This window comes from Perca fluviatilis, chromosome 9 (genome assembly GCF_010015445.1).
Source record: "Perca fluviatilis chromosome 9, GENO_Pfluv_1.0, whole genome shotgun sequence".
Taxonomy (NCBI): Eukaryota; Metazoa; Chordata; class Actinopteri; order Perciformes; family Percidae; genus Perca; species Perca fluviatilis.
Window position 1 is genome coordinate 25,006,168 of NC_053120.1, and position 23,178 is coordinate 25,029,345.

Here is a 23,178-nt window from a genome sequence, read left to right on the forward strand (position 1 = left end):
TCCACACACACATATCAACCTTTAATGTGCTCTGTGTGTCACACACATAGTGTAATGTATTTAATTCTGCTGTGCTTGTTTTTTTCATAAGAAATATCTCCATGTGTGTCTTACTATATCATGCAAATGGTCATGACTTGATAAAGGATAGTCGTGTAATACCTCTGCATTTAAGCACCTAGATTGACCCTTTACATGTATGCACAGGCACGTAGACATAAACAGGCAAGCATTCTTGTATGCTCCACACAGCCGTTTAGCACCACATAAAAACTATGCATAAGTGATCAATCAAAATGTAGCAGATAGCCTCTTCTCATGCAATGAAGTTGCTTGAAAACTGCAGGTCTGCTGCAACTCTCAGTTCTTTTAAATCAAGGCTGAAGACCTTTCTTTTTGATGCTGCCTTTTTTTAAATAATTGTTCATTTCTTATTCTGCACTGTAACTTTTAATTATTTATTTTTTTTACTGCTCTTTAATGTTTTATGTAAAGCACTTTGAATTGCCCTGTTGCTGAAATGTGCTATACAAATAAAGCTGCCTTGCCTTGCCTTGTGGCACATTAGCGACTTTGGATTTGTAAGAAAAGGTAAGTGCTGGTTATATTATTTGCATTATTGTGATCCAACTTTTGCATGATTTAAAATGAACTGTTGATTATGCACAAAATGTGTGTCGGTCAAAATAATAAATGTTTGCATACTGATACTTTAGAACAGGGGTCTTCAACGTTTTTTAAGCAAAGGACCCCTTAACTGAAGGAGAGACGGAGCAGGGACTCCCCACTACATATAGTGTATAAAATAAATATGCATATTAAACTGGGCCTACAATAACTTTTAGGGTGTCCTAAAGCCTTTATACATACCTTTTTATTTTGCTTATAATACTAAGCTTTTAAAATAGCCTTAGAATTGTTGGCATGATTTTATAAATCATGTTTTAATGTTAAACATACATGTGGCACAGTGAATCCTTAGGATGAACTGTATCTATGGATGGCTATCTTAGTGACTACAGTACCTTACCGATAGGCCAGTAAGCCTATTGTCAGTGGGGATTTATATTTGCTAATACTATGTTGGATTCAAGTTAAGAATTTTACATTTTTTGAATAAACATTAAAAAAAAATTACAATTATTTGGAGGCCCCCCTGCATTGACTCTGAGGACCCCCTGTTGAAGATTCCTGCTTTATAACCAACTGAGACATTTCTTTTGTGGCCGGACAACCTGTTCAGGAGAGACACCGCTGTTTAAACCTCCAGCTTCATGCTCAAGTGTTCCTGACAAAGACCCTGAACCCCAACCAACTGAAGGGAAAATGTTACTCTGCCCAGACTTTCCTGTAAGTTTCATATTATATATGTATCTGTATATCCTGTTGAATATTTGAACAGGATGCCCACCAAAAGACAAAAAGCACAGAACAATCTTCTCCTCTTCCTTACCGATGTATTTATCAGTGATCCTCAAGTGGCAAGACAAGCTTTGTGGCGTACTGAGACAGAAACGTGGCTCCTCTTACTGGTCAACTCTGGTAGTGACAAAACACTTTAACTGATTATGAAATTGAGCAGTTTAAGCCACAAAATTCAAAGACTGTCTGACATATTGTGTGCTACTTCAACACAGTATGAAGGCAGTGAGACACTTGAAGACCACACGTATAGGCATCATAAATATAGAACGTAAACATTTGATCAGATATGCCATTCATGATGATCTATCTAAGTTAATGTAGCATTAATAAGTTCCACAAAAGATGTGGCTTGTGTATTGACAATAGAAAATGTGAACATGATGCTGAGTCCTCAGTCCTGGCAAAAAATAGTTTCCACACAATTCCACAAGAGGGCCACAGAGGACCTGCAACTTAAACTGGTAAACTGTGAATCTATTTTCTGAGGTGAAAACTGTGTTTTTTTTCTCCACTGTGTCAGTGATGGTGTCATTGTGCTGTGTGGTCTACCCGCCAAATCAGAGGCTAAAGCAGGTATTTGATGTTAGTGTCTTGTCAGGGAAAGCAAACAAATACTGTTTTTTTTTTTTTAAATGCACATAAATTAAAAAAATTAAATCCCCACTCGCCCCATCTTTGGGGGTCCTCCTACTTTAAGTTTGGGTCCTCTACCAGAGGGTTCTTAGCTGTTCCTAGGACTGCGCTCTTCTAGACAGAGATCTCAGATATTCTTGTAGTCGATCCAGGCAGTGATGCAGTCTGTCGACCAGTAACTGGTTATAGACTGGTTCTCCCCTGGTGTTTTTCTGTGTGCTGTTCATGTATTGGGCCACGTGTCTACTCATCTTGGCTGTAATGATTTCTGTAGCTCTGATAGCTGGCTGACTTCCCTTGATCTTAGCTTCTAGCCACCTTCTCCATGCAGGGTCCTGCTCCTTATGGCCTATGTTCATCTTGTAACCAAGCATCTCTAGGATCACTGTTGCTGTAGTGTATATCAGCTTGTTGGTTTCAGTCATAGATATAAAACAATAGATGTGACGTGACGTCATAACTAATGGGATAACTGTCGGCCATCTTGCATGGGTACTGTTTACAATTGCCACGTATGGGCAGAAACTTTATTAGCAGCTGTGCTGCACCTGTTGCTTTACTGAAAATGACCAAAGTGAGGGAGGCTGGCATCCCTTCCCGCAAGTCAGTATAGAGTAGATGATGAGACATTTATTTTTTTACATAGGCCAACTAAAACGGCAAAAAGGTCATTGTACTACGTAACTTTATTGTTAACGGAAAAGCTACGTTCTAACTTAAGTCAAAGTAACTGCTGGCGCTCAACAGCATTGATTTGTTCCTCCTGTTACTCCACTTCATTTATCTGACAGCTGTAGTTACTAGTTACTTTATAGATTAAGATTTTACTTTTTTTTTTTAAACATATAAAGTTATAACATACAACACCAGTAAATGATTTTTCCTATAAACTTCTCAGATAGTTTCAATTAAATAACTGTCCAAGGGCCATGAACGTAAAATCCTCCAATATTTCACAAAAAGCCAAAGAGACCAAAATATGAACACAATTGTTTCGCGTAACTTTTTGTTTCTTTCCTCTCCTAATAATCATCTCATGACCCCACAGATTTATCCTGTGACCATTTGGAAGGGGCAAGAACCCTAGGTTGGGTACCACCGGACTAAACTACCTGAAACTACCTGTGCCTGCGTGAGAAGTAGATCAAACTAGCTCCAGCTTAATTAACCAGCTACAGCAGTAAAATGCTGCATCAGTTTAAACCATGTCTTATTAATATATCACTGACAGGGACAATTTTTCTGCAGATCAAGTACTTTTACTCTGATACTTTTGAGTACATTTACTTTTACTTCAGTAGGATTTTGAATGCATGTCTTTTACTTGTGACGTGTCTTTACACTGCACTGGTACTTTTAATGATCTGAGTACTTATTTTTTCTTCTTTTTACCACTAAAGCTTTGTATCATTTTACTGCACCAGTCTAAAAAGAGTTGACAGGCTAGTAGAATACTTATCAAATGATCAGAGATAAAAATGAAGTAAACTGAGTAATGAATCCGTGTAAAAAATGTGCAGTGTGTGTGTGTGTGTGTGTGTGTGTGTGTGTGTGTGTGTGTGTGTGTGTGTGTGTGTGTGTGTGTGTGCGTGCGTGTTATCTTGGCTTAGATGTCAGTGGGACTCTCTCTGTAAGTGGAAACAAGTCTCATTGGCAACATCGTCACGTGACCTCCCATGGCAACCGGTGAGTGTCATCAGTTCCGCTCTGGAGAGCAGCCTCTCAGTGCGACTCCACTGAAAACACACTGACTGACACACTTTATAACAACTCTGCTGGTTTAATTTGACTTTATATCGGCCCAGGCGTCCTCCAGCAAGACCACGGCTCCTTCGTACCTGAAATATTGGGGAGACATTAAAGAGAGTTCGAGCTGAAAACCATGAGTCACCTCAACCTAGGGTAGGTACAACTTAATGTTTTTTATTTAGCTATGAGTAGCGGTGTGCTGATATGGTCAACTTTTTATTTAACTTAATCATTCTTAATTTTGTAATTTCTTGAAAACAATTAGACAAATTCATTAATTATACAAAATGTCATGGGAGTAAAATGTATTGCAATATAGTCACGAAAGTGGCCGAATTAGCTTTTAGTTGACTTGAATTATGCTAATGCTGAAGTGCTTCACAAAACGACCCTAATATGGCAGTACATTTACTACTTTTAGGCTAGGCCCTACTGTACTAATAAGTCCACCATAAACTAATAAATGATAAAAAAAAAAAAAACGTTTTAAACTTTGTCAAACAAAGTGCTTCACTGTGACCAACAAATATCACTGAACAAGACCTGAAAAGACGAGAAGAAACAGCAGAAACAAGATGGAGAGGGAGGAAAACACTCTTTTTATGTCAAAGAGGTATTCAGATTCTTTGTTTACATAAAAGCACGTTTACTCTGTTACCAGTACTGGAATGTATGAATATATAATACAGTAACACTGATAGGGGTCATTTTGCTTCATAATGCATACTTCTATTTCTGATACTTTTAGTACATTGTGTTGCTAATACTTGTGTACTTAGTAATTAGTCATTTTTAATGCTAATGCTAACTTCTTACCCTGGTAGAGTCCATATATGCATATTTGATGTCTGTTTTTGTTCTTTAACTACAAGTGAGTCAGTTTTATTTAAAAAAATTTAATCAGGGAAAAAACATTTGAAAAACAGTGATTTGTACAGACTTTAAATTTGTACCAATGTTGTTGCACCATTAAAAATGATATTAAAATAAATACAAATCTGCAGCCAAAGCTGAAGAGGCCCAGAAACAAACAAGCCAGGTGTACAAAGAGGAGGCACGCAGGGTTAAGTGTGTCATGCCCTGTAATTCCTGTGCGTAATCAGACACCGGTAACAGACCCTGTAGTTGTAAGATCCTGTTGTCTCGTACACAAATGCTGGAGGAAATCAAATCTTTGTTGGAAAAACACTTTCAGATGGGCCGGGGTTTCGGACGACCTGATGTCTCATTAATGGGGACAAGAAACAACAACCAACAAACAAACTTGGTGTGGCGCTCCACTAAACCATTTGATTGGGATTCTGGTTTTCTGTGAACCGTAATGAAGAACTCTCGGAGTCACTTTAGTTGAAGACAAGATTTAAAGTCTGGATGTCCGTCAAAAAGTGAAGCCTTTTTTTTTTTTTTTAAATAAGTTTCTTTGGCTGGGATTAATTGAGTGTCTTGTTTCTGTAGACTTCTTTCAGCCTACAACAGTCTCACAGACAAACATCTGGCTGGATACTTCAGCAACACTCGGATCAAGAGACACCTGCAGAGAGCAGGACTGGTACGTTAACAGGTTGTTGATGATGATGATGATGATGATGATGATCAGGGCTGTAGCTGATCATGATGACACCAAGGTCATGTCCTCAGTACAGAATGCAAACATTCGCCGAAAATCGCCGTTTTGAATCCCATATAGGTCACGGGGAATGAAATGAGGTCCGTTTTTGGCCAACATTGCTGTCTTTAAGAGGTCTTAGTGGGCTCAGTGTTAACACTAGAGTGAAGATATTGGTATCATATGAAACTAGACGATCTAGAGCATCCATTGGTAACAACCATGTCAACTTGTCGGGAAAAGAAATAAATAACAGTACTACTTTTCAAGCCATGCAAGCCCTGCAAACTTGTGAAAAAAGAGAGATTTTGTTTGTGAAATTGTGTCGTATCTAGGGCTGGGTATCGTTCAACAAAAATGTGATACCGATACCACTACTGTGACTTCCATACAGGTCCCTAAACGATACAATTTTATAAAATCCACTTTAACAAAAAGAAATTACAACATTACACGTTACGGCACAGATCTTTTTTATTTATATTTCTCTGTGTACCGTAGAGTTTTTCCTGCGTGTCTCTACGACGTGTAACGTTAGACAGCCAATCAGAGACATTATTAGATCTAGGTAGACGCATGCTGCATGCTGATTGGCTCACCGACGCTGACGATATTTACTCCTAAAAGCTGTTTTATGCTTCTGCATCGAATTGACGGCGTACCCCCGCAGACCCCTCTGCGTCGACGCGAACCCCTCTCCGAGCCCTCTGCCGTAGCTCGACGCGCACCTCCAAAAATGTGTAACTTCGCGTCGAGGCGACGCAGACCGCAAGGACTGTGATTGGTCAACTCGTCCTGTGTGTTGATAGTCGGCGTTTCAAGCAGCCTACTGTGGGGAGTAGCAACATGCTAGTTCACTGACATAAGCTTTGCAAATAAACTCAGACATATTTTGGTGACAGTGACGGGGTTCTCCGTTTGTAAAGTGTCTATATGTCAGTAACGTTTTGAAATTAGCACTTCGCCAGCAAGCAGTACTTTGTGGGCAGTTGTGCTAAAGTTTGCTTGCTAACATAACATAAACCGGCTGGCAGACACCGCGCAAATAAACTCAGACTTATCACCCCCTAGCGTGCTGGTGGTAAAATGCACCGCGATGCAAAGAAACGCGTTCAACCCCAACGCAGAACTCCGAAAGGGTCACGACGCCGTAGGAGCGACACCGTAGCTACGGCGTGGAGTTGACGCAGAAGTATGAAACAGCCTTTAGGTATTGAAATTGGGCATTGAATGACGAGGCATTTTGCGATACTCAATACTTCAGAGGCAATTCGGTCGGTGCCTAAAAAGTATTGAATTTGGTACCCAGCCCTAGTGGTATCGTATACGCCTTCATTGCTTATCATAGTAAGAAGCTGATAGGGAAAATACATTTTCATTACCCTAATGGTTTTGTATTTCTGCACAAAATATTAGCTGTTAGTGACCTCAGTTTAAAAACATTGTTAACCAATTTCAAATACCCATATCGTAGCTTGAACACTGCTGAGACTGCTGTTGTTCTCAGATCACCAGGAGTGGGCGTATTGTTCCAGACAAGGAATACAGACACAGGCTGATCCAGAGAGCCCACCAGAGACACATTCGAGAATGCCTGGCCCAGGCCATTTTCCACAAGGTGCTGGAGATGGAGGTGGGAGGAACACAGTGTACCAGAGACAAAAAGGTCTAAACATTGTCAGCTAATCTGTGCTTCTCCTTGAATAATAAATTATGCTAATTTGTTCTGTGCCCCTCCCATATACAGCGTGTCCATCAAATAGAGATCAAAAGGAAACTGGAGGAGTTTGCAAGGAGGGAAAGAGTACATAAGATCAAAGTACATCATTTACATTTCAACACTGCTTTGCTGCCCTATTTTGTAACCTAATGACTCCTGAATCATATGAAACAAAAAAAAAAAATTAGCATGTAGTATTATTTACAGAGACTTTTTTTTTTTTATAGATAATAGTGTACAAATACATCTCAATTTGGAACAAACGTATAGCTACACAAGAAAATGGCAACAATATTAATGACTGATCCTGTTTGGAAGGTGGAGCGCTCTAAAAGGTATGAAGAAGACATCATCCGTATCCTGTCTCCACGTCCACCCACGGGGGCCAGGGGTATCCGAAAACAACACTCTGGCCCGGAGGGTGAGAACTCTGAATCCTCGGAGTCCGTGAGTCAAAACATCTGTCTTGGTGCACCAGTAGATTGAGTAGATATTGCTGTAACATGACATTTAATATGTTGTCACCAGTGTATGATACAGGCACCCCTGTGGCCAACCAGGAACAATATAAACCGCTGATCCAAGCCCTTAATCAATTAAAATGTGACCTTTAATTATAGCATCTCCATCATGGAAAGAAGGTTTTTAAATGCCACAACATGGTCTCTAAGATATTATGTCTGAGTTTAAAAGCTCAACCTTAAAGGTCCAATGTGTAGGAATTTCTCCCATCTAGCATTGAGATCATATATCGCAATCAACTCTCTCGCGCCACGCAGTTCAAAGTACGTATTACAGCTACGGTAGCCTTCACGTTTTTTTCTGATGACGCCGGTCTCTCGCTCTTTTCAATATCCTTTTTCTTTTTCTGGGCGAAGAAGAAGACTCATGTTCCTGAAATTTGGATTTTGAATACATGTGGTCCTCCATGTTTCCTTCTTCAAACTTGGCGGGGCCGGGAAGCTACGATACCCATTAGCAGCATTAGCAGCACCTCTGAGTTTATCATGTGACAGCGAAAACGTAAGGTGGAGCAGTATGTCCTGTATGTCCCTTACCGGCTAACGTATTTCAAGATGGCGGATGAATATGGAGCGTCTACCCCAGTTCATGCAAATGCAAATGTAAAATTTCAAGCCAAGAGGAATACTTGGAATTGATGGTGGTGGTAAATATTCATGAAAAAGGACAAGTTTGTGAACGGGCAACACAGATTTGATAACTAAACACATTACACACTGGATCTTTAAGTTAAATACCTTTTTATTAAGCCAATCAATTTAAGATGGATTGGTCAATCAGACCTGTGTTTCACAAGAGATACATATATTGGGTTTGTATCTAAAATGTTGACATTTAATTATAGGAATAGTTCAACATTTTTGGAAATACACTTACTTTCTTGATGCGAACTAGATGAATAGATTGATATCACTCTCATGTCTGTATGATAAATATAAATATGAAGCTACAGCCAGTTAGCTTAGCTTAGCTTAGCATAAAGATGGGGGAAATGTTAGCCTGGCTCTATCCGAAGGCAACAGCACCTCTAAACATCACTAAGTAACACGTTTTATCTTGTTTAATTTGAACAAAAACCAAAGTGAAAAAAACAACTATTTCTTGACCGGGAGCATTGTCCCTCTGGAGTCTCTGTTGTTTGCCTAGCAACTGCTTACCTTTGGATAGAGCCAGGCTAACATTTTACCCATCTTTATGCTAAGCTAAGCTAACCACCTGATGACTCTAAGATGGAGCAACCATACAGAAATGTAATCTTCTCATCCAAGCAATGTTGAACTATTTCTTTAATTGCAGCACCTAAATTTGGCCAGTTGAAGTTTAATATATTTTATATTAATGATGCATCATCTCTTCAGCCCTAAAGCAACCATTTTACATCACTGGACATAAGGAAAATAAAGATCTGTTTTAATCGCTCAAACTCAGTTAGAGTTGAGCAGTGTCTAAGTCCAAGACATTCTTTCAGGCGAGGAATGTCTGTCTGTAATGAAAATCATTATCTGTGCTGTCAGCTGCTGTTTGCTGTGTACGCAGACAAGAGGGATTTTAGTGAAATATTGGGATTAAAGTGGGTTATCTTTGAAACTTCAAAGGTCACAGACCTAAATGCCCAGGTAAATAGAGCTGGTAATCCTGGCCTTGATCTCTGTGTTTACCTGGGAAATCTCTGTCTGCAAACATCTCACACTTCAGTGAGCAGAGGCTTGTTTCAAATACATCAACAGTGATATGTTGGGGCAAATGTCAAGGCACATTACTAATGTGCATTTGCACACACCTATTGTGTCATTTATCATGATTCGATTAAAGGAGTTTATGATTTATCAAAGTAAGAGAAAACTTTAAATATCCCCAACTGGAAACTAGGATGAAACAGAGCAAATAAAAGTTACGTATAAAGATATAAATGAGAACTAGAGCAGATTACAATAAATTAAACACTCATTACTGTATGTAGCATCATATTGCATGCATAGATGACATGCAAAACCCAGCAGCGGACCACAAACACAGACAATACAGTATATAATAACATATAATAACAATAAATTAAATAATGGTTATGGACAATATGTCTCAAAAGGTTTTTTGCCAAGGTCAAGAATGAATTTTCAATCTCAATGTATATTATGAAAATAAAGGAATATTATTTTATAGAACAGCATTATTCCTCCCATTATGTCAGCCTTAAACATGCTTAGATTTTTATCAATTGATATGTTTAGTTTACAGTTTAGTTGTACTGAAGCACAACCAATCAGACACATTTGTAATTTTCAGGAACATCTTGTATTCACTGTATTAAACCAATTACACACTGTGTTGGTTTCCATAGCGAGACATATACAGTGTTTGTAATTAGCAGCATGCTGACTGTGTGTGTGTGTGTTACGGGTGCTGCAGCCGGGCTCGTCTCGACCCAACACGGCTCCAGGGAAGATGCAGAGGCCGGTGCGTCTGAAGCCGATCCACAGTAACAGCACCACAGCTTCGCTCAGACGCAGCGCCCCTTACAGACTCCTCAAGTCCTCCAATGAGAACGACCAGCCGTTCAACTGCACTGTGAGACCGGGACACATGAGACTCCTTCATTCATTCACCCATTCATGTGCCTACTTATATAGCGACTGTTTTTCCTTACGGAGAAAATCATATTTTCTTTTGGTTTAAAACTATAGCGAGAACAATACTGTCTACTTTTAGTCACATTCATTAGCGACTACAGGCATTAACATTATAGTACATCAGTGTCACAATGTGACTCTGTTAACTTCTCTCCCAGATGGACAAGGAGTCCCGGAGACGTTTGACCACAGCGGAGCCCTACCGTGGCATCTCACCCTACTGCCTCCCAGTCATCAACAACTTTGTCACCCCGGTGCCTCCAGCCACGAAGAGGAAAGAGAGGGGGGTAAAGGTCCCTCCCAGCGGCACGCTCAGAGGCCGCAGACTGCGTCCTACCACCGCCCCCAGCGGAGCTGACGTCAATGAGGTCTTTACCTCTCTTTATGTTTTCCCCTGGCAACATAACCTTCCACAACAAACTTACAAGCTGCAGCCCCTTTGGGTTAACTAGGAAGAACAATTAAAATTTCTAGGAGGCGCATTGAGCTTTGCAGCGCCCAGCAGGAAGAGGTTCTATTATATGTCTTTGTGTGTGGCTTTCGTAAATCTGTATGTCTAAACTTTCAAATACAGAACAGCATAGAGGGATCCCGAGGATTTTCTATTCCTTTTATATGCAGTCGCAGATTATTGTAAAATGAAGCATATATTATACTATATATAATTTCATCCAGACTTAGATAACACCTACCTGTGTAGATCAGTCAAGAAAAGAAAAAGAGTTCCTAAACTGGATTAAATTGATATCAAACTGCCCCCAACCTGCCCTTTTTCCCCATCCAGGACCCCCCCATGTTGAGGAGCTCTGTGCACCAGAGCAGGGTGTGTGTGAACATGATTTACTTTGGCAAAGCAGTGCATCTCTCCCACGACCTGACTGACATGACGGATGAGGTCAAAGTGTTTCAGCAACATTGTGGAGGAGAGAACCTGTGTGTTTTCAAGGGAAAGCTCCGCGAGGGAGGTCAGTGTGATGATCTGTGATTGTGTTTGTTAGATATGTGTGTTTATGTACACAAATAAGAGCAAATATTGGGTGCCTGTATGGCTCAGTTGGTAGAGCGGCATATATAGAGGTTTACTCCACAATGTAGTGGGCCCGGGTTCGACTCCGACCTGCAGTTCTTTGCTGCATGTCATTCTCCCTCTCTTTCTCCCCTTTCATGTCTTCAGCTTTCCTGTCAAAATAAAGGCTGAAAATGCCCCCCCAAAAAAATAATGTAAGTGTATAAAACAGCCTTTCCGCAAACAAACTAACTCTATTAAAGGGCCCCCAGTCTATAGAATATTTCTGTATCTTTGATTTAGTTGAGAATCATTATTATTTAAATTAACCACATGTAGCATTACGTAAATATGCCTCACAGGATTTAAGATGGGTTTGAGTTCTATCTTGATCTTGAAAATGTTCCTTCCTCACACCTACGTCCTCAATCCTTCCCTCAGAGACTTTCCAGTTCATTTCAAGGCGACACCGAGGTTTCCCCTTCAGCTTGACTTTCTTCCTGAACGGGCTGCAGGTGGAGCGGCTGAGCTCCTGCTGCGAGTTCAAACACAGAAAGGGCCCCAGACTCGGTGGCAGGCACGGACACTTTGGCTTCTGCGGCGTAGAGGGGGCCTCTCCCTGCTACAAGTAAGGTCTCCTTTTTAAGGGGAACTACACTTATTGTACACATCAAAGTCTGTTTACATTTCTTGGGGAGTAGTAGTACTGCGTGTGTGGAAAAAGGTTGTGGAAAACCTTTTGGGGTTAGTTTGAAAAAGGGAAAGAGTTAGAAAGAAGTGAGCTTACCAGACCTTTGTAGCCTGCTGCTCATCTCTGCTTGAGGCTCGCTTAGACGCTACTAACATAACACACCTGAATCTCCGACTCAACTGTGAGCCGTTGAGTTGCGTTTTCGGTAGGCGCAAGGTTTTGATGTGGAAGAAAGTGTGGGATAAAAAAGACAGCCTTTCCTAAAAAAACGGTCCATTGTGAGTCTGAAAATGTTATACTCTTTTAACAAAAGACGAAATATGCTTGTTCGCTTTCTTACAAAGAGTTAGATGAGAAGATTGATACCACTCAACTCGCCAAAGTTAGCCACTTTGCTAACAACCTCGCCATGTTAACTTGATGATAATCTGTCAAAATATCAAACTGATCCGGGTGGACCTCTAGCTCAGTACCCAGAGTGTGCGCTCCGTGTAGGCTGAGTCCTTGGCAGCGGCCAGGGTTCGAATCCAACCCACGGCCCTTTCCTGCATGTCCTCCCCCACTCTCCTTCCCCTTTACTATCTTCAAGCTGTCCTATCAATTAAAGTCCACAAAAGCCAACCCAAAAATGTTTTAAAAATCTATTACGCTAAACTTCATACAGTATACATGTATCATGCTGATTATTTCAGGTGCATCATAGCAATGGGACTGGACAAGAAGCCCACTCCTCCACCAAAGAGGGTCAGAGAGGATGAAGGAAGAGAAGAGTCAGTCTTAAGCCCAAAGGATGGTGCTGAGATGGAGACAGAGAGGACAGGAGACGATGCTTCATCCCACTCAGAGTGTAAAAGCAGCCAACCACAGGACGTGAAGACTCAAGTCAAAAAAGAAACAGCTGAGGAGGACAAAGTCAGAGATGGTATAATGGCTGAAACATCTGAGTACAAAAAAAAACATGACTACGCTAAGAAGAAATACATTAAGCGAGAGCTTTTGCAGATCTTGTCCATACAGTGCATCTCAAAGAATTTTCTTTCCTCCTCAGATTATGAGGAAGACTTTGAAGCAGATGACGAGGGCCCTGCAGACGATGACAGGGCAAAAGAAAAGAAATCCTCCTCTCCATCCCGCGTAACTGAAAGGCAGGTTAAAGAGGAGAGAGACGCCTCTGAGACTGAAGACGACGAGAAGGATGGTGGGGGAAATCTCCTGTTTGAACACATCTTTCAAGTTTTGCATGAGAAGAAAATAACTGAGAGTGAAGTGGCATTTCATCACACATAATTAACTCATTCTTTTAGCAAAACAGAATCACTCAGTCTCTTTTAGAGGGCATTCAAATACTGATTACTGCAGATCTCTGGAGCCTAGATTTCAATGAGATGCTGAAAGGAACTGCTCCTTCTATTTATTTACAGCATTTTTAAGCCAAGGACCCCTTAGCTGAAGGTGAGACGGAGCAGGGACCCCCCTACTACATATTTTGTATAAAATGAAGTTGCATATTAAACTGGGCCTACAACAACGTGTTGGGCGGCCTAAAGCCTTTATACGTACCATTTTAGAGCATAGAATACTAAGCTATTAAAATTAGATAGAATTAACTAGAATTGTTGGAATGATTTTATAAATCATGTTTTAATGTTAAAAATACATGTGGCTGTCTATCTTAGTAACTACCTTACCTAAAGGCCAGTAAGCCTATCATCAGTGGGGCTTGGATTCATGTTAATAGGGCTGGGCGATATGGCCTAAAAATAAAATCCCCGATTTTTAAAAACAAAATCCGATTTAAGATTTAAATCGATTTTTTTCTCCCTCTACTTAAAATCAATCTGCAGATGACAAAGAAAATGTTCAAAACAAGTTTTATTTTGTTTTGACTCATACACACACGCACACACATGGGGCATGTATACCATTATGATTATTCATGCCAATTTTGTGGAAATATAAATTGGTTTTTTTTTTTTTTTGGTGGGCTATATATTCAACAACAACAAAACGGATGCGTGTTTTCACACATACAGGTAATTCACTTCTCGTTCCTCGCTAAAAGTTCAACTCATTTTAACGTTATTGCGCCACCTTGCCCCTATTTTCACCTGTTGCTGAGTAACGTACGTTAACATCCCATGGTCTCTTGAATGTAGCATACCTGTAGCAAGCTCCTTCGTAGCGATAAAAACAAACGTCGAAGCGGAGCTCCGTGCTACAGAGCGGCGATTGCAGGTTGTTTAAGCTGCTACAGAACTCCGTCACAGCTCGGTTGTATCAGCGGCATTTAGTAGATGTGTTGAGCCGCAAAAGAGTTCCTCAACACCGCCTCTGGTGCCCCGCATGGTGCTCCTTCAGGTCAGCTGTAGCTGGTGGTTCAGTTATCCGAGAATAGGTGACTCTCAGCCGGGGACAGTGCACCGCGAGCGGCCGGTCATTTCGGCGGAGATTACAGATAAGTAGCTAAATAATGAAACGACTGGTTAAGAAAATAATTAATGTTAGTCCCTGTCGCTGCCATGTTGTTTGTGTATCTCTATGGCAAACGCGCGGGGGGAGGGATGAGCCCGTTCGGAGCTACGGGAGCCCAGAGGGGAGCGTCAGCGGATGTTAAGGAGAAAAACGATTTTTCATTTAAACAAATCCACGTTAACTACACATTCGAGTTAATCGATAAAATCGATTTATCGCCCAGCCCTAAATGTTAAGACATTTTATTTTTGAAAAGAATTACAAGAAATAAACCATTATTTCCCCCCCCCCTCCACACACCTACAGTACCACCTGTTGAAGAGCTCTGATTTACAGAATACATTGGATGTTTGGAGCCTCATTTTTTCTGTTAAAGAATTTAAAATGCTCCATTTTTCTTGCACAGAGGACATGAAGTCCCGTTCAGGCTCCAGCTTCTCAGGAAGCGACCGGGAGGAGAGTGATGCGGAAGCCACCAAAGACTCAGGAGAGGATGAGAAAGCAGAGCAACCTGAAGAGGTAGATCAAGAGGAAACTGCCATTCTACCAGATGAAAAAAACGATGAACCAAATCAAGAAGAAGCCGCTGCCACTGAGGCTGAGCCTGAGGTGCCTAAATACTCTGAGGTACAGGATAGTGCGGGGGACAGCACAGAGATAGACAACAGCGTCACCTCAGGGAATGAGAATAAACAGAGTGACGACACCTCAGGAGAGAAAGAGGTGGAGAAAACGGTAGATGAGAGCAAACAGGAGTTGGAACAGGAGAGGGGTGAGTATAAACCAACAAATACAACTCTGGAGATTTCACCTGAGTGAGAAATGGATCAGTCCATCTCGTATGGAGGTTTTTCCACTATCATCTCAACTAGGGCTGTATTCACTTTATGTTGTGTGTGTGTGTAGGTAAATACAGTAATACAGCCCTGATAACAACTAAATCAATATCACAGTTCCATATTGTCAGTTTGTGATGTTTAAAGTAACATTATGACATTGTTGTAAGTTGATACTGGAAAAATTACTTATGTGTTATTTTATTTTGACCCTTATTTTTCATTTGTTTGTGTGTGAAGTGTTTCTGTCTGATCCATTTTTTTTAAATGTAAAAGTTCAATTTTATTCAAAATGAGTTTCGAGATATTGGGATGTTAATGAGAAATTCTCACTTAAAACATATTTTAATTGTATTTTTTATCTCTCCTGTATATAGGGAATTGGGGAGGTACAGATTCAATTATTGGCAATTATTCAAAGATGTTTTATCAATATTAATAAAGTTATGAATATGTGTATTCATAACTTTACCAAATTGACAAACAGTCAAAACGGGGCACCACCCTGGAATCAGGGACCAGTAACTGAACTGTGAAAACAGTCTCATAGGTGGTGTTCTCTTTGAAAATATGGATCTTAATTAATTTGATGAATTTATGTATTTATAAAGTGAACGGGAAGGGTGAAATTCAAGCACTGACCTGTTCAACCAGCTGTTACTACAACATATACACAAATAATCACAAACTGCTCTTTAAAGTATAATATAATTTATTGAACTTCCAAATTATTAATTGTCAATCAATAGTTGACAATTCAATCAATAAACCTATAACTTGTTACAAGTACAACAAAGGCAAAATAAGCAAACGTGGTGAACATTTTGTGCGTGCGTGTGATGGCGCAGTGGACGTGACCCATGCCTTTGGTGTGGGAGACCTTGGTTTGATTCCCACTGCGATACATCAATCAATGTGTCCCTGAGCAAGACACTTAACCCCTAGTTGAGAGGCGTGCGACCTCTGACATGCTGTATACTGTATAGCAATTGTAAGTCGCTTTGGATAAAAGCGTCAGCTAAATTACATGTAATGTAATGTAAGATGGCGGATGAAACACTGCGAGATGTGAGGTTCTTTGTAGTTTTTAGCGTTAGGCACAAAATGGCTACTAAGATACACAAACAGATACACTAAGATACACGGGGTGGCCGTTAGCTGATCTGTGTATGTGTAGGCGTGTGAGTTAGGTTAGTGTGTAGAAGAGGAAAGGAAAGCAGACTTTAGAGAAAGAAAAACACTTGGAATCTTGATTTTCGATAATAACCAATCCTCTCGTTCACTCAGGACCCTGACCTAACTTGACGAGGGGATATTTATTATTCAGCCTCTGGGGGGCCAACAGCTTTCTTTCTTTCTTGCGGCGATAATAATCGACCCTTTGTCCAACACGGGGCCACGAGGTAACAGTCTTGTTACGTCGCGGTGCCGTGGTTCGACTGACGAACGGAAGGTGTATTATCTCGCTGGTACAGTAACTAAACTCCGCGGCGGGAGATAGCAGTGTAGCATTACAGTTTCAATAAACTATAGTATCAAACACAACATATCAACAGGTACCGTGATCCAGTCCTTTCACAGCAATGAATTGGACTCAGTGGTCACGATCATATTAATCGTAAGACGTTTCCAACAGTAGCACTTCCTAATTAATCACATTCAATGTCGTAACAAGTTGCAGCAATAGCGGCCACCGACGTTAATGAACACACACCTATATTTCTCTGCCCAGAAACTTTAAGTCTCCTTACTGTGTGTGTTCTCGTTCGTTTGGTCCATAGATGCTCCACGGTAAACAGAACGAATCCATCTCACTCGTCGGTGATTCACGGAAAACTTGTTACTCTCCACAGGCAGTGAAGAACAAGTTGGTCAACTCGATAAGACAACATGGTGTCTCTGTTGTCCGATTTCTTGAAGATAAACGTTGTTTTCTCTTCTGCAGAGATGAAACACTGATGCGTGTTTTCACAGGATCCAGGGTGTTGCCAGAACACCAAAAATAGTCCACACATCCGGAAAATGAAACCATTTAATAGAAGTACAAACGTTTGACTGAGCATCCTGTAGCAACTTGGCATTGCAGTGAATGACACAGAGGAGAGCACCCTGTAGCTGCTTTCGCATGCAGTGGATGATACAAAGGAGTGGGTGCCGGAGACTTTTATATCCCCGGTCACCTGGGCATGAACCCCTGCTGCGTTCAGGGACCTGAGGCCAATAGGGAATCAGGGTTCTTGAAGGTGTGAACTACAACGTCTGTAGTTTTTAGACCTGCGGCCATCTTTTCTCATGGAGGTGTGACTTTTAGGCTTTTACAGTTGCATGGAGGCCGCATTCTCTTTGTTTGTAAAAGGCGCTCAGGCTTTAGAGTTGCGTGGAGACCGCATTCTCTTTGTTGAAAGGGCGCTCAGGCCACATGTTGGTCATGTGATCTCCTTTGTACCAGAGGTCACATGCTCTGAGATCTCTCTAGCGAAAGCCTTTTATAACTTATGTTTCCTTATTACTTAATTTATCTGTCTTAAAGCTGCACAATGTAGTTCTGGTTAAAGCAAAATGATGTGGAATAAATAAACATTTCAAAATATAGCTCGTAAAGCAAAGGGAAAGCCTGTGGGGGGTGAAAATCAGAAAAGGAGGAGGAAGCTACACACACCTAAAGTCCCAAAAAGCGCAACATATGTCACTGTTAATGTATAGAGTCTACACAAACACATCTGTTCCGCATTACAGCGTTCTTTTTCTGTAAGAATTTAACTCACATGTTAATATATAAAAATGTATTGTTGTTAAACAGGAATTGTAGGTTTTCTCAACCAATCTGTGCTCTTGGAATCTGTGTGCACAAAACACTTTGGTGCCAAAGTTTAGTGATTTTCTTTCTTTCTTTTAATCTTTTATCATCTAGAGTTTCAAATTCACATCCTAAAATGACAAAAATTAGGTTTAAAATGGGTATTTTAAAAGATTGTGCTTTGTGTTTCCATTTTGGTTGTGTACTGAATCATGCTTGTTTATGTGTTGTATTTTCTTTCTGTGCATGTTAGTTATCACTTTGCATGTTGTGTTTGCACCTGGAAAGATTAAAGACATTCTTTTGTCTGATTGCTGTTTGTTTCTTTATTGGCTCAGTTTTCTCATTGCACATGCATTGTTCAAATACTGCTTTATTCATAGCCTTTTAACATTCGGATTTGTCACCATAAGTGACTCACAAAAGTTCATCCTGTGCTTGCTTAAACATGAACTTAAATCACTGCCATGTCTGTTTTTCTCTCCCAAGCCAAATCTGTGCAGGAGAAGCTGGCAGAAGCCATACTGAATGAGTCCCAGTGCAACTCCGAGCCCGAGCTGAGCGACACCAGCACTGAGGAGGAGGAGTCCATCGATAAAGGCCCTGATCAAGACAGCAAGGGTACCTGACTTTCATTTTTTTATTCAATGGAATCAGCAAGCTACACAAGAGTAAAATACTTACCTTCCTAAAAAAAAAATTCTATTGTATTTGCAGATGCTGTTGCAGTACAATCGGTGACATTTACAGAACAGGAACAGACCCTTGTAGGGGAAACGAAATGTGAGGAAGATGTTGTTTGTGAAGCTGAAGTGGTGCAGGATCATGAAGAGACGTCTGAACCAAGAGGACAGGATGACGAAACTCAACAAGAGCCCCAAGAAGAGAAGATGGAAATAGAAGATGGAGATGAAAAGGCTGCATCAGAAGAAGACAAAAACACAGAAAATGGTAAGTCAGAGGACACCGAAGACACCGGTGCAGCTCTGCATCCTGTATCTGAAGAGGAAATGGCTGATGATGACAAGAGTTCAGAACCTCAAGAAGATGCAGCAACTAAATCTGCTGAGGGCGAGGCTGCAGAGAAAGACGAAGAAAGCGAGGAGAAAACTGCAGCGGAGGCTGACACGCAGCCCGGCGAGACGGGGCGAGGGGCAAAAAGCAGCGAGGAGGATGAGTCATCAGTATCAGAGCCGAATAGAAAGACTGATGAGACAGCAGCCCCAGATGATGCGGAGGCGATGAGAGCGAGCGAGACAATGGAGATGAAAGCAGAGCCCTCAGAGGAGCGAGAGGCCCTCAACTATGAAGAGGCACCTGTAACCGACACAGAGAAGAGGCAGCAGGAAGACAGCGAGGACAGAGACGCAGTAGTCACAGCAGAGAATTCGAGCAGCTCGTTGGAGGGGAGCGGAGACACCGCCGTTGAAAAAATAGCAGATATAAGTGAGGACGATGCAAAAGATGAGAGCAGTAAAGATGGTGTTGAAGAAGAGGAAGTGTCAGCAGTAGAGGCTAGTAAGGATGACAATCAACAAGAAAGGGATGATCTGGGAGAAGAGCAGACAGACGAATCACCTGCGGAAATAGATGATAAGGTAGAAGAGAAATGTGAAGAGGAAGGTAAGGAGGAAGAAAAGCAAACAAATCCAGATGAAATAACGGAAGGTGAAAATAGAGAGGAAAGCGAAAAGGATGATAAAGATGAGACAGAAGAGGAAGAGAATGAGAGTAAGACAGCAGAAAGGATAGAAAACGAGGACAGCATTTCAGAGTTGACTAAAAGTGAAGAACAAGCTGAGAAAACCCACAGTGAAGAAGATGAAGTTGCAACTGAAGAGAAGGCAGACGAGTCAGGAAAGACCGAGAGAGACGAAGACAGCGAATGTGTCGGTAATAAAAATGACGAGCAACAATCTGAAGAAAAGGGAGCCGCAACTGATGAAACTAATGAGGCTGAAAAGATGAACACGGCTGCTGATGGAGAAAAGGATGATGAAGCGGAACAGGAAGAGAAAGATCAGAAGGAGGACGAGGATGAGAAGGTTGCGAAGAATGAAGGCGATGAAGAATCTCAAGAGACAAAAGTTGATGAGACTGCAGAGGGAGAAGAAATATCTGAGATAACAGAGGAATCGGAGAAAAGTGCAGATGCAGACTTGGATATAGATGTGAAAATACCTGATGAAAATACTGCTGAGTCAGAGGACGTCGCTGACAGTGAAGCAGCAGATGTAGCACATGGGACTGAAACGGCTGAAGAGACGCCAAGCGACGTGATGGAGGCTGAAGATGTTGAGAAAGAAACCGAAGGAGGAAGTGAAAACAGTGAAAAGGGGGAAGTTGATGTTGAAAATGGAGAGATTTCTACCGTAGCAGCGGACAAAACCTGTGAGGATGAGGGAGAGGCTCAAACCGAGGGCAAAGAGGACGTGAAAACGGCAGAGGACACCGAAGACGAGAGAACGACAGAGGAGCCTGCAGCGGGCGAGAGCACAGAGGTAAAAGAAGTGACTGTCGATTCTGAAGATGGGGCCGAAAACCATGACGACGACAACGTCGATGAGGCTCCTGACACCGATGTGGTACAAAGTGACGCTAAGGAAGGGGATGGCAGCGTGGAAAAGCAAAATGAATCTACTAAAAATGACTCCGAGCCGGAGACAGCTGATGGGGAATTGAAAGAGGAATCTGAATTAGATGACATAAAGGACGGGGAGGAAACGGAACAAGATGAAAAAGAAAACCTACCTGACCCTGATCGTGAAAACAGAGAATCCGATTTGATTGAAACGAGTGACGACATCCAGAGTACTGCCAATGAGGTGGTAGTCGCTTCTTCGGGGGATCGGGCACAATCTTTAACCCCCGCAGCTGTGGATTCAGACGATACAGCTCACAAGTTGGACGAGTCCACTGCACCATCTGACGCTGAGACTGACAGACACCCACACGCTGACGAAAACGCTGCTGCTGAGCTCTCTGCCGCCGATGGAGAAAACGGAGCCGACACGGAGGAGGCGAGCAAGGCCTCGGAGGAAGGAGCGAGTGTGCTGCTCAAACCTCCCGCACAGGCATCGCAGCTCACGCAAAACGATGATAACACAGAAGAGGGCGCCGCAGTAGGTAAAGAAACTCCAGAGGCCTTAGCGAGAGAAGACAACAGGGAGCTGGTCACAAACTGGATAACCACGCATCAAACATCCAAGTATTTTGAGACGTTTGTCGAACCTTTAGAAGACTTGAAGGAATCGACTTCGGACGCTCAAGTATCTGACGCTAACGAAGAAGTGACACAATCTACAGAGCTGCCGAGATCAGAGAGTCCACTTAACATGGCGGAGACGCCTGGAAATGCAGAAGAAGATGTCAGTGAGTCAATGGACAAAAGCAAAGGAGAAGCTGTGGTGTCAAACCTTGAGAGCAATCACTCTGAAGATGGCGAACCGTGCGAGAAAGACACGCTGCAAGTGGAGGAGGAGACCAAGGAAGAAATCTTGGTAGCAAAAACAGAGAGCGAACGAAATGATAAAGAGTCTGTGAACGGGCAAGACGTGAGGTCAGGGGAGCACAAAGGAAGCAGAGGATCTGTGGACGAAGACAGGGCGCAAGAGGGTTTAACGCAGGACAGCTCTGAGCAAGCTGACATTTCCAAAACCGAAGTGGAAAGCATTGCAGACACTCATCACTCAGTAACCAGCGGAAGACCTGAGAGTGTCCCCGAGAACCAAACTGAGGAGGAAACCACAGATACAGGTCCAGAGTTGAACAAAAAACAAACCGCAGCGGAAGAGGTGAAAGGTCTTTTGCCTTCATCCGGAACAGAAGAGCAGCACGAGCACCCGACGAGCCCGGGGGGGCTCTCGGAATCGAACGAAGCGAAAGATACCGAAGAAACGTGGGGGAAAAGTGAGGAACAAAGTCGAGAAGTCACCGAAATAACTGATTTCACGACGTCCAAGTCAGACGACGGGAGCCAGGAGGGGTCCCACCATGAAGACATCCAACCCAAACCGTCAGACGAGAGCGTCAACGGAGACAGAAGAGACGTGCAGCTGATCCAAGACATCAAACACACTCTGAGTAAAGACCGGCTGAGCACTTTCTCAGTGGATGAAACACTGTTCGCGCAAAGTTCGTATCCTGTGCTGAGCGCTGCGAGGACAGAGAGTGGACATTAGAGCTGCACCCTTCAGAGGAGCATTAAGGTACAGTGTTGCTTTAATTGCTTTAATTTTTTGAGTGTAAATGAAAACATGTACAAAAGTGAATATTCAAAAAACATTAGGAAATAGAAACATTTGTAGTGATCAGGGAATGTATTTTGTTGTATTGGTCAATAATCCCAGAAGTGAATACAAGATGATTTTTGTTTTGACAGAGGCCCCTCAAGTGTCTCGTGGTTTCTGTGTTTACATTACAATGGCTTCCTAAATCGTCTTCATCCTTCAATCACCAAAAAGAAGAAGCTGCACGATGAGTTTTGACTGCTGCATAAAATGTTTACAGTAGCCCATCTCTTGCTATTGTTGTTACCAAAGAGGCGTAGTTTGTGTGAGGTATCCATTGCAGCTGCTATCACCTACTGTATTACCTGTAAACAGATACTCTTCCACTCCCGCTCACAAGTGATTCAATAATTCATAGTTGTTGGACTCCCAGTTCGTCGGTAAAGCACACTTTACATTTGCACTGATGTTACAGTAGTTTAGCTTGCACTGTGTCTGCGTCTTATTGACAGCGTTAGTGCTTTAACACAAGTATTTATTGAGATGACATCTAGACACTAATGCAGCTAAACAACAGGAATGCTAACCTTAGCTAATGTGGATGATTAATTCATCATTAGGCTACCAATTAGTCGAATAAAACAGTGGTAACATTGTGACGTGTTAAATCTAGGCACTGAGTTGTGTCATTGCTGCTAACACTACCTCTCATTAAAAGAAATATACTAAATGTTTATTTGTATTGTCTTTTCACATGATTTTTATGGCGTGTGGGTTTGTGAGGCTTCATCTTTTCATTTGATATCTATTAGTGACTAAATGCTGGTGGGATTTGGCCACTCAAATAATAAAAACAGTTAGATGG

General features: G+C 41.8%; 1 protein-coding gene across 2 annotated transcripts; it reads left to right on the forward strand.

Annotated features, from left to right (window-relative positions):
* The first annotated feature begins 3,696 nt into the window (after window positions 1-3,696).
* On the forward strand, window positions 3,697-23,049 carry erich3 (glutamate-rich 3). Of its 2 annotated transcripts, XM_039811421.1 has the most exons (16): window positions 3,697-3,744; window positions 3,864-3,960; window positions 5,263-5,356; window positions 6,921-7,046; window positions 7,161-7,232; window positions 7,452-7,580; window positions 10,062-10,220; window positions 10,441-10,650; window positions 11,067-11,247; window positions 11,730-11,916; window positions 12,672-12,901; window positions 13,028-13,177; window positions 14,858-15,223; window positions 18,574-18,705; window positions 18,802-22,292; window positions 22,466-23,049. In XM_039811421.1, exons 2-15 carry the CDS (start codon window positions 3,941-3,943, stop codon window positions 22,263-22,265), a joined length of 5,520 nt encoding a protein of 1,839 aa, XP_039667355.1. In that variant the 5' UTR covers window positions 3,697-3,744; window positions 3,864-3,940; the 3' UTR covers window positions 22,266-22,292; window positions 22,466-23,049. The 2 variants fall into 2 exon arrangements, with proteins under 2 accessions (XP_039667355.1, XP_039667354.1); XM_039811420.1 differs by lacking the exon at window positions 3,697-3,744 and having other exon boundaries at window positions 3,776-3,960.
* Window positions 23,050-23,178: the final 129 nt, after the last annotated feature.

What these genes read in the sequence shown, in the direction of transcription:
- erich3 (XM_039811421.1), top strand. Translation starts at nt 3,941, where the DNA reads ATGAGTCACCTCAACCTAGG. An exon ending in GGAGGACAAAGTCAGAGATG is followed by an intron (nt 12,902 to 13,027) that starts GTATAATGGCTG and finishes TTTCCTCCTCAG; the next exon opens with ATTATGAGGAAGACTTTGAA. An exon ending in TGAAGACGACGAGAAGGATG is followed by an intron (nt 13,178 to 14,857) that starts GTGGGGGAAATC and finishes TTTCTTGCACAG; the next exon opens with AGGACATGAAGTCCCGTTCA.